Raw genomic sequence first — 12,276 nt, 5'->3', positions numbered from 1 at the left:
AAACACATTAATAGGTGTTCTTCTGTACATGCTTTAGAATATTGCATTACCAGCATAATTATCTAATCCATTATGCCCTCGTGAGCTACATATTATGAACATTTTGAAAAATACAAAGTATCAACAACATTTGATCTAACTGGGTTTATTTATGCCTTGACTCTGTGAGTGAATGACAGCCTTCCAATATGCTCTTTTTTCTCTGATAATATGTGTATAGCATTGAGAATAATTTTGTATAACTACGCAATGCAGGGCCTTACACATAGAATAATGTACAAATGACTGTACATAAAACAGTTCAAGAGAGAGATTCCTTAACTACTGTGGGCACCTACTTCCACATCATGCCAGCAAGAGGTGACGTTTTACATACTATACCTAGGCTTTTCTTAAAAATAGGTTATACTATGTATAATACCATGGTTACAGTTAGTTTGCGTTTTTTATAGCTGATGAAACGTGTTTTGCCAGAGAAGTGTTGATGCCAGGGCGTAGATTATTTACTAATTGTAGTTGGAAGTGGATGAGATGTGGGGGAGGCGGGCGTGGATACATGCCTGTGCACTGACCAATGAATACAAAATAGTGACCCACTGGAAAAGCAAGGCCCAAGTGGCCGGGGTGAAATGCAGGTGGTAACTGGAGGTTTCCTATCGGTTCCTGGCGCCCGGAAAATCTGACGCTTCACCCACCTTTGCTAATTGTATGTAGCAATATTCTTTAATTCAGTTGGAGTGAGAAACAAGACATTTCATGAATCATAAACAATTCATGAACTGACTTCTCTCTCGCCTTGACATCCCTCACCAATCACATCTACCATACCATCCAGTCTACATGTACCCATACCGAAATGCCATCCTTTTACTAACATCCCACATGAAAGTTTCAACCTTTCCTTCTCATCTCACACATCCTTCTCTTCTGCCCTTTCATTTCTGGCAAAGTGAATAGTCTATTAAGTTTTTCTATCAAATGTTTGAATGATGTCAGAGTACCCCACAATCGCTTTTGCCTGCGACTGTTGTTTAATCATCCAAAAGCCTAATAAACACTGAAGTTAAAAAAAATAGAATGTACCATATGCAACATTCATTTTGGCCAAAAAAAGACAGACGAATTCATCTGAAAAGAACAAATTGTAAATTGTAAGAAGTACTGCCATATTTTGGACTTACATTAAAACATTGAAAGCCTGTGTGCTTTTAATGGCTGTGCATCCCGTGCAGCGGAGTCTTGTCCACTTGGGCGCCCCGCCAAAACGCAGTCATGGTCTGGAATTTTTAGACCACCCAGGGGTAGTCTAAAAAAATGTCATCAAGTGAGGTGGAATGTGGACACCTGCATGCATTGTATAATAAGAAATATAGATGTGGGCAAGGGAGCTCCTTAACTCTCACCAGGTTACGCCTCATTGAATAAAACAATGCAGTGCACTGAACTAATCCCCAGTAGCCCCACACTCATACGTACCACGAGGACTGGGAAATGTGCAATTGCAGAAGGCGCCTTGAAGCCCTGTTTGTAATATCCAGGTGCACCAGACGCAAGGATATTGGTGTAGAAAGAGCACATCACACACGTATACAGTGGGCCTCATTACAAGGTTGGAGGTAGCCTTGCCGGTAAAACCGGCAGGCTACCTCCAAACTTGCAAGAAAGACCAGCACCCGCGAATGGGCAATTACTGGGGTATTCTGGCCCCGCCGGACCCAGTAATTGCCCTTTTGCGGGTGCTGCAATTGGGTGATCCCCATTCTCATTTGAGCCCCATAGGGCTCAATGGGAATGGGGATGCCTGTAGCACCGGCACTGTTCATAACGGTGCCGGTGCTACAGGCATGCTGTGCTCGCGGGTGCCTTTCATTCCGCCAGGGCAGACCTGGCAGAATGAAAGGCACCCGCGAGCACAACTTAAGAGTTTGCTGGTCTGGATACAACGGTACCGGCAAGCTTACCGGTACCATTGTATTCGGACCGGCAAGCTCGTAATGAGGCCCAGTATGTCCATAATACAGCAGCCTTCAAAAACTGAAATCCAGTCAATTTGTTAGGAAATTCCCCATACTATGTAACACTTTGGATGCCATGGTAGAACAATAAATAGGCACGGTGTTGTGATCTTTCATTTAATCGAGTCAGTTCATTGTGAAGAATGTGCGCTGTCTGCTGATTACACACACTTTCATTTTAATGTAAAGCAATGTAAAATTAGTTTATGACTTCTAACATCCAGTGGAGTGTTCAACTTTGTTTCTGAGAATAACATGAGGGCATTTTGAATTACACTCATCTAAGCTAATGGTTAAACAAATTACGATTATAATGTTAGACTATACATCATGAAGGCAAACCAATGCACTGATTCACAGGGTGTGCTCAATGGCGGCGGCAGCAGCATTTAACAAGATGATTACAGAGTGCTGCGCACAGGGGCGCCCCCAAGGGGTGGCCAAGGGGGGCCACGGCCACCCTTATAAAGATGCTGGCCCCCCCATTGGCCACCCTGTGAAATTTGAAGGGAAATTTTTTTTTTTTCTTCGCTCTGAACTGTGCATGGGAAATAGCATTCGCAGTAGTTCAGTGCGAACAAAAAAAGCAGTATTTTTCTTTTTGCTTTTGCTTTTCTGCCGCGGTTTGCCACAGCCCACAGCCCAGACTGGACGGACTTGGAAATAAATACAGCCTGTGCCTGCAGGCGCGCATTTCTCCTTTGGCAATTGGCTCGCGCTTCCCAGGCTGTATTTATTTCTGGGTTTCCAAAGTTCTGGCTGCATGTAGGTTGTCGTGCCGTCTGCCAGCACATACTGTGTTGTTTCACACCAAGACCAGGCTGGCAACCCGAAGCTGCATCTGATAACTGACAGGTATTGAAACTAGCTAAGTGCTTTTCGATGCATAGACACATTGCCGTATTTCTCGAGGTCAAGCATAATGCAAACAGCCCTATTATGGACTGCTGGAAGCTTGCCTTCTTGGAGATGTTTAGGAACATAGCAGAGCAGTATAAAACACAAAATAAAAGGACCGCCTCTAACTAGAACGTTTGATGCTGCCTACTTAACATCAGACATGGTGTACAGACAGTGGGAGGATTTCACCAATCTCTGTACCTGTGGTTGCAATGGCAGGAGAATATCAAAAAGTACTACTTAGCTGGCACCCTGATCTCTGTTCATGATACAGGAGTGCATCCAGGGCATTGCCGCCTCAATAATCCCCATCGCCCAGTCAAGGAGACTACTGTATGTATGCCACTATGTCAAATGCTAATTGTGTTGCGGATGACCTCTACCCCTGAGGCATACTCATTTCCCATGCACATCCATGATGTCAGCTTCAGTTCTTCTAAAGGGACAACAGCCAGACTAAACATCAGAAAACAGACAATTATTCTAGGTCATTTTATAACTGAACCATTACCTCTGATTCAATAACTGCAGCTGTGAAATGAAACATTGATATGAGCTTATAGTTTTATCGGCCCTCAGGGTGGATTTAAATTGTGTTTCTTTAATGATGGTAGGACCAGGCTTTGTTTCACAAGTTGTTGATAACTAAGCATTATTGCTCAGAGCTACACAGGCTATTATGAGCCCAGAAGCCATGCAGGTCCATGGCAGTAAAGATATTAGCAACTGGCCGCAGTGCCAGTTTGGGGGCAAAGTTAACACACTGCCAATATTTTTGGATTGGTGGCACTGCAAAAGGAGATGGAGACCAGCGCTGAGAGATTTATTTCCACCACACTTCACAGAGTTGAGGTAAGCAGAATGTGTCTGTGTGTGGCACCCGGAGCTGGTGTTGCTTTATTGGATGATATATGTGCAACTGAGCCAGACTGCCAGAGCCTTCTCTTCCCACAATAGAATCGTAACTTTAGTCAGTTGGGAATCTTTCAATGTATGGCTGTCAGCAGCCCTGTTTCTTGGCCCGGGCGCACAACAGACCAGATGGCAACTCAATGTCACTTGGCACCTTGATTAGGAAAGTGGGGTTCATTGTGTGTCACCATGCAGACAGTAGTCCATGGCAAAACAATGCAGTGATGTGTGCAGCAATGATTTGTGCGCTGCACAAGTCACCACCCTGACCCTGTTGTTTAATGGTGTCTATGTGGTGCTCCCTGATGTAACAGTACATATACCTGTTTTTGTCTGATGTGCCTAATGTCCAAACAAGATCACACTGGACCGTTTTGTGTATGTTACTCTGATGAGCATGCCATACTGTGCCCACACTTAAACAAGAAGCAAAAGAACCGTTGTACGGTGTACCCCATTTGAGTGGCTGATGTTGCAGCCTTTTATACTCGCATCCAAAAACTTAAGCTGTCCAAATGAGCATGTATGGTTCAATGTACAAACATTTTATTGTTAGGGTGAGTATTGTGAACCGTGATGTGAGCACCAAGCCATCCATCAGTTATGCATTTAGAGATTCACACATACAATCCTTTTATCACAGACTTGTTTATGAAATGTAGAGATCTCGGATCACTGTTATGGTCCTGAAATGCTCTGTGATTCAATGCAAAGTACACAGGAATCCCCATTGGTACTGTGTCCCCTTTCCCACTCTCAGAGAGGTATTTTGAAAGAGCACAATAAGAGTGTACCAGACTGTCCATCCTGGAGTTATAAACTTCTATCAGAAAATAATTCATATGGTTAGTCTAGTATTGCCCCTTGCGAAATACAAGTGAGCTGGTACGAACACAACACCTGCAACACAGGGCCAGGTCAGTGGGCCCTCAAACACCGATAGGCTGTTCACACCGCAGTGTTCCGGTACAGACAGTTTGAAACTGCATTCAGGCAAGGCCTTCCCTAAGAGCAGGTGACAGAAAAAACATTTACTTGGGCAGCAACAGCTGTGTTTTCACATTAGAATTCTTCTGTAAAGTACTTGAATTACAATGTAATGAAACCAGCTTAATTTATATAGCATTATTTATTCATATTGAGGAGGAGTTTTGCTGCACAGCAGAGGTGTAGTTTGGGAGTGAAGTGTGCCAGTTAGTCGAGGGTGGGGGAGGCCCATTCTGATGTTTCGCTCTGGGCACCAAGTTTGCCAGAAACTGCCCTGGCTGTCAGGCGAGGTGCCTCTTGAATGTGCATGTGAAATGTGGCTCCCGTGTAAACGACTAGGACATTTTCCATAATGTTTGCAGCTAGGCTGTAGCAGTTCTGATTTTATTTTTCAAAATTACTTTTATTGATTGTTTTCAAAGCGTATGTAACTGCACCTCTCTTGAACAGCGCTCAAACATTAATCTCCGCAAAAGTATCAGTTTGGGTAACATTTAACATTTAACTTGATTTTAACTCCCACCCCTCTCCCTTATCCCCCCCCCCGCAATGGAGACGAGACAGGCCGTGAGTTTTGGTCCTTGGGTCGCGGGCAAGTTGTTCAATGGGTGTACCTGGGGCTCGGGATATTCTTTCATTCCTTTGTAGGCTTTGAGGAAGGGAGCACATTCAATTTCCCTGCTAGGGGATAGATATATTGTGGATGGCCCCCCAATGTTTTCCATTACGTAGAGTTCTCTGGCTTTTCTGGCCCATGTTTTCTCTGTCGGAAGGTCCTTGTCTTTCCAGCCTATGGTGATACAGACCCTGGCGGCCAGCAGGAGGAAGTGAGTCATATGCGGGCCTTTACCCAGCGCCCTTCTTGTTCCTCAAGTCCGAATAACACCAGCCTTGGGTCCCTGTCCATGGTAATCTCTTCTATGTTCATTATCCAGGCCAGTACTTCACTCCAATACATTTGGGATTTGTGGACACACCCACCACATATGCCAGTAATCGGGGGGGCTTCCACACTCCCTCCAGCACAAGGGGCTAGCATGACTGAACATCTTGAAGAGTCTGAGGGGGCATGGGTGTAATTTTAGGGGGTCACGGGGGTGTTTGTCCCCCCCAACTTTCATGGCACACCATTTTGTCCCTATTAATTTGGCTGAGGCACATTTTCTTCAGATGTTATGCCCCCCCCAACATTTTCAGCAAAGTGACTCCACTGTGAGGGGGTCATAACACCACCTGTGCAATAACTTCAGACCATGCAGTTTATATTGCGCTGAGATAGATATTTTGTGCACAGTTTCACACATCTTTGACCACAGTTGGTCTGATAGTGACGGGCCTGGATCTTTTTCAAATCTCTTTTTTAGATTCTCCAGGTTGTGTTCCCGTTCCACTATCAGGGATCCGTATAGACGGGAGGTGAGGCCTTTATTCGAGTGGGTGTTGCCAAGTATCTGTTCAAAATTGGTGAGGTCTCTCCGAAGCTCATCTTTCCACTCTGGTTTTGTGAGCACACCTTTCAGTTGCAGGTATTTGAACATGTCAAGGAATCTCATGTGCAATGCTGCCTCCAGATCCTGGATTGACATGCATCCATCTCGCTTTAGGATTTGCCCCACTCTTTTTAGTCCCACTTCATACCATTCCTGATACCAGTTCTGTTCATGAATTCTGTCTCTGATGGTTGGAGCCCAGATACAGCTCAATGGGGAGGGCCAGGTTGTAAGACCTTCCATCTCTTTTTTGTTCCACCATACTTTCAAAAGGGGACCCATTGCAAAGAGTTGCAATACACTATTAGGGAAAGACTTCTTAGGGGCCCATAGCCACTCACCCAGAGTCACCGGTCTAAGTGGGTAGTTCTCGATGGCCAGCCACTACTTAGCAGTTCTGTTTTTAAATATTAAGGACCCGTACTTGAGAGACCTGATGGGGTAGAAAGTATCATACCTGTTACTCTTTTCTAACAGATTTGCAATTCTTAGTATTTGACGCATGGTGAAACTGTGACCCAAAAAAAAGGCCAGTGAACCTGAAAAAAATAAAAAAGTGGACCACATTTGTCAATGACAGTTTGGGCCTTTTTCGCAACTATCTTAGATGCGTAATAGAGTACAGATGCTTGCGGGTAGTGGTCGAAGTGTACCAAAAGAAGTAGTTGAAATATGTTCCCTGCTGGCCTGCCCCCACTGCTCACAAACATCATTGCCACGCCCCCTCCTATGCGCAGTTATGTGTTTGTGTGCCACCCCAAGATTTCCTGTGGCCTCATCAGGCCACCCCTATAAAAAAATTCTGGGGGCGCCACTGGCTGCGCAGTGCCGCCAAGCCGAGCCGACGAGGCCTCGGTGACAGATACATTCCACAGATGAGCGGGAAAACGGCGTGACGTCTGCAGGCGCCTGCTGCTGCGCGCGCGAAGCTGTGGAACCAAGTGGCACAGCGCTCTCACTGCCGCTCTCGTTTTCCCTCATTGTTTTTCCAGGACTTCGAACCTGCTGCTGGACCAAAATAACGTCGACATCACCGCTTTCCGCGTGACTGGAGACTGGCTGGACGACATTCGGACAGGGCAGTGCCAGGACATCTTCACGGGGGTTGGGTACAGTTCCTGCGAGACGATAGCAAAGATGTCTCCAGAGTAAGTCCTTTTCTGTGGCCCAGCCGATGACTGTGTCACGCCGCGTGGCCGTCGGTGCTGGGCTGTTATTTTCTCCTTTAAAACTTGGCTCTGAAAGGCTTTTTAGAGCTGCCGTGAAAAGAAGAGTCCGTTCATGTTCACAAACCAATCCATGTTTAACCTATTACTGTGTACTTGCCATGTGTAAATTCCCAGCTATCAACGTTGTTTGCTCGGTGCTTGGAAAGACATTAACATCGCAACATCTTAAAAAGTCATAATGGTGTCAAAATGTTTTCAAATTCCTCTTTGTTGAGAAGTCTTGCTGTGATGAGGTTGCAGAGGGGAGGTGAGATGTTGCATCTGTTGCTTCGCTCAATCCTGATTAATCGACCTGGTCCTTTCCAAAAATATGCAAGCAATACATTTGCAAACCTACGATATATATATATATATATGGGAATGGGATAGGGCTAGAGGGGGAGTGTAAGGCTAGTTGGACCCTCCCCTTCATGCCTACCACAGACAGGAGCTGAGGGGTGAAACGGAGGATCCTCCTTCCAAGAGGCGTGTTGGGCTGGGACCGAGCATCGATGGAAGGAGCTTCGATGTATTATTTACTGCGCGGGAAAGACCTGCACAGTAAAATAATAGATATAGAACCCTTTGCTGCTGTGTTGATGTGTGCAGAATGGCTAATGTAAAGATCCAGCCGAGTGCTGCAAGGAATACCTTATAGTTTTAGCACAATGTGAGTAATGGGAATGGGGTGTATATGAAGTATATGGAGACCTGCATTGGCACCTTGGATGGTCTTTTGTTACAAAGGATATATAAAGTGGTATATAGTGCCTCGCAGATAGGGAGCGAATAGTGATCCCATAGTTAAGAAATGGGTTTCCCACAAGTTTTACTCGCAGCAATTTGCTTGAGGCCCAGTTGTTCACTTTTTTTTAACACATCTTGCAGCAAATTAATGTGGGGTACACCGCCCGCAGCTCCGCCCTGCGTTCTCCCCACCCTAATAAATACCTAAACCAAACCCCTCTTAGATTTGCAGTGAATTGTGTTAAAATAAAGAGCAAATGAGCCTCGAACAAATGGGTCTGCAAGGAAATTGGCCAGTGCCTAAGATGTCCTTGCAAACCAAGTGCTTCCTTTCTAAACACACAAGTGTCCTGGTCCAGTAGATATGGCAGAAAAAATGCCGGTAATACCTGCTCTGGCATTTTTACCGCAACAGCACACTCCAAGTTTGCGGGTAGGGGCAGAGAACTGCCGACAGGCTTGACCTGCCGGGAGTACAGGCCCTATGAGCAAATAATTGCTGCATTCACTGGCACCGGTACCACCGGTGCCAGTGATTGCGGCAAGCCCATTCCGTGGAGGAATGGGAACTTACTGCCATTGCTGGCACTCGTAATATCCCGCTAACACCGGGATATCGGGCACTGGTAACCGTAAGACCCTGACGATCACAACATACACACTTCAGCCTTGGAAGCCTTCAGTATCACTGAAATCTGTCTATCAACTAATGGTGCTGCCACACTCACTGACCTTCACACAGACTCTACTTCCTCCATTCACTCTCCCCAAATAGGAAGGCAAGGTTGGCTTGATTATCACAAAGTCTCCAATCCCTCTTTATCGCTCCTTTGAACCCATTGCCACCCATTTCCTTGCATCCGCCGTTACACTATCCCTCTAATCTAAAGGCAGCCTAGCGCCCTTAACTATATGCCAAACCTCCACCTTATCATTTCCCTTCCCAAGAAGGCCCCTATTGTTATTATGTCACCAGGAAAAGAAAGGATTTGAGGTTATCTTGTGTTTCAGCGGCTCAGAATACGTGAGAACAGTAGTTTATTTCTCCCTCTTTTCCCCCTGTTACTCTTAGGTCAATATAGTTATGTCTGATCCAGAGCCTCACTCTCATAAGATCAGCGGGAGATGAGGCTGTGGACTGTGCTGCCTCCCTGACCAGGGGAGGCGAGCAGAGGTGATGCAACAGCTTTGCAAAGAGAGTGGGAGGGGTGACTTTGCGCTCCTTTTTAACTATTGCAACAAATGTAACCTTTTATATTAACCAAGAGTTTTTGATTTCTGAATGTACATACTATGGATGTTCCCCTTGTTATCATTTACGCATTTTTGTATAATGTATCTTGATTGTTATTAATGTGGTGTTTGACCAAATGCCCACAATAAGGTGAGTGCCCAGTCAATTTTCGATGAAAAAACATTTTCAAACCTATTATTGTGCTTCGTCCTTATGCATGTAGCCAGAGTTCTACAGTTTTCTTGGTCATTCCTTGAAAATACATTACCTTTCCTGCGTCTTAAAAAGTCATAATAGTGACACAATGTTTTCCAATTCGTCTTTCTTCCAAAATCTTGCTGTGAGCACAGATGTCGCGTGCCACAACTGTGTGCTAGATATCTTGTTTACCTTTTTTTTAAAGGAATCGATTGAGGCTTTACAAAAGCATAGAAACAATACAATGAGGGATTTTATCCAATGTATTTCACTCATTTCACAGCCCTCTTTGTTCCTCTAATCTAAATATCATCTTTCCATCAAACAGTTTATGCACTCTGATTTTTCTATGCAATGCTGAGTGCAGCATGCCTGAACAGACTGCGAGGGTCCAGCGTAGACCTTCATTTTCTACCGAATGTTCAGTGCCTCATGTGGTCAGATGTAACAATGGACATATGCTGCTGCACTTTTGGTAATTCTGCAATTAAATCCATCCTGGAAGGCTGAGCTGAGAAGCATCTGCTTTTTAATACGTACACTGGAAAAGATTATGGCTGATTTACAAAAAGAGCAGACAAAAGGGAGAGGGGTCTTCCGCTACCAAGGAATTGAAAAAACATTGTTTAAGGGACGTTATGGTTGCAATGAAAAACAAGAAAACTCCACAAATTCAACAGCAAAGGTTTCTAAATCAAACATAACTTGACCACCCGGTCCTTATGCAACCATAACTCACCCACTGCCATGCGATGCTCAGGCTGTCTACCAGTGTTCCATATAATCTCTACAGTCCTTTTGGGACTGGCATGGAAATGACTGAGCAAGTGCAATGAATGAGGTGGGCACTGCTTAAATTGCAAAAAAAAAGAATTCTTGGACATTCGTCACTGCTTCTATTGAAATTCAAGGCGTCATCCAAAACATGTGACATACACAGTGTGTCAGAAATGATGATAGTCACAATAATCATTACAAACTTTAACAGCTGGCAGGTTACCCCAAGGACTCACCGTTACCTCTCTTCCTATCCTGTGACTGACACCTTCCAGCAGGGGAAGACTCTCCTTGTTCCAAACGGGGAGATGAAAGTGAAAGCCTCCCAAGTACCTCTTCCCCCACCCAGATAACCAGGTAGGAGAAGAGGTCCCAGGGAAACCCTCTGGGGAAGAAAACCCTGTGACGAAGGTTGCGGGAAAGATGTCTTCAATTGCAGCAGAGATTCAGGTGAAGTCCGGAGGACGTTAGTCTTGAAAGAGAAAGAAACTGGTAAGTATAAGCAGGTAAGTGAAATATGTAAATGTAAGAGGTTTAGGAATGTAGATTACCGTTAAACAGGAACGATGTGTGGAAAAAGGTGCCAGTCAGAAACTTCAGAAAACCTCTACGATAGTAAGGAAAGGTTGTGATTAGAACCAGTAAGAGAACTAGATCGAATAGGGGAAAGCCACGGGGGAATCTTTACCTGAGAGGCAAGAAGGGCGGAGCTAGGAGTTGTTTCGATAGTGCAGGGTTTTGCACGGGCGGTCGCAATACCGGTGTAGCATAAGCCTGTAACTATGAGAAGGAAGATAGAATAGTGAGTCGGGAAAGGTAGAGAAACGGGAAATCAATATGCCGGAGAGTCCCGAATGAAGCTTACCGCGCTCCGGAACAAGACCGGTGGGCAAACTTAGGTGAGAAAGAGATGGAGTCTGTGGAATCGGGAGACAGAGAGGCGGTGAGGAGTGCACTGAAATTGAGACAGGGTAGGAATGTTTAGAATGCCGAAAGGTTAGTGATTAGCAAGACGTATCAGGATACCTAGATGCAAACTTACGTAGCGTTGTTGTAGCAGAGTAGCAACGCATTCGTGTGCTGATCACAGGAACATATATACATACACTCGGGTAGGGAGACAGCACTTCCTGGATACCGAGTCGTGCAGAGGCTAGAACCGCATCTCTAGTTGCAGCGGCCATCTTGCTAGTAAAAATGGCTGACACCCGCCGTCCTAAGGTCCATCGATGCCACAAGGACCACCGCCTTCGGAGGGGCGTGACAGTATGAACCCTCAAATGCCCCGGGCCGCCCGGTTTATTCGGATGGGATCGAAAAAACCGGCGGACCAGAGCCAGAGCATGAACAGCCGATGCAGGTTCCCATGAGCGATCAGCCGGAGAATACCCCTTCCAGTCAATCAAGAACTGCAGACGTCCCCGAAAAAGACGAGAATCGCAAATACCAGCCACTTCATATTCGGGACCCATCGGGGTGATGACAGGAGGGGGTGCACCCATCCGTACTCGGGAAAAACGATCCACCACGTCCTTCTTCAATTGCGACACATGGAAAACAGGATGAATCCTGGACCAAGGCGGAGGGAGTTTGAGCCTGTAAGCAGTCGATCCCATTTGTTGCAAAACAGGAAAGGGACCGAAGTATCTTGGGGACAATTTGCACGGCACCAGATGATGAGGCAAAAATCGGGAAGCCAACCAAACTAAATCTCCTGGCACCAATCTCGGAGCTGGAGTGCGATGTTTATCAGCAGAGCGTTTGACACGGGCCTGGGCTTCCAGAAGAGAGGTCCTGGCTGTTCGATG

At 45.6% G+C, this 12,276-nt stretch overlaps 1 protein-coding gene across 2 annotated transcripts in view; it reads left to right on the top strand.

Annotated features, from left to right (window-relative positions):
- EPHA3 (EPH receptor A3) overlaps positions 1–12,276 on the top strand; it is a 908,976-nt gene that overhangs the window by 868,242 nt on the left and 28,458 nt on the right. For both annotated transcript variants that reach the window (XM_069637202.1, XM_069637201.1), the window contains exon 16: positions 7,297–7,452. In XM_069637202.1, coding sequence (XP_069493303.1) covers positions 7,297–7,452 — 156 coding nt within the window. The remainder of the gene's footprint in view (positions 1–7,296; positions 7,453–12,276) is intronic.

The sequence above is a fragment of the Ambystoma mexicanum genome, chromosome 7p (assembly GCF_040938575.1).
Source record: "Ambystoma mexicanum isolate Mex_15411 chromosome 7p, UKY_AmexF1_1, whole genome shotgun sequence".
Taxonomy (NCBI): domain Eukaryota; kingdom Metazoa; phylum Chordata; class Amphibia; order Caudata; family Ambystomatidae; genus Ambystoma; species Ambystoma mexicanum.
The sequence above is the reverse complement of the archived record's forward strand: the minus strand, read 5'-3'. Positions and strand labels throughout refer to the sequence as shown.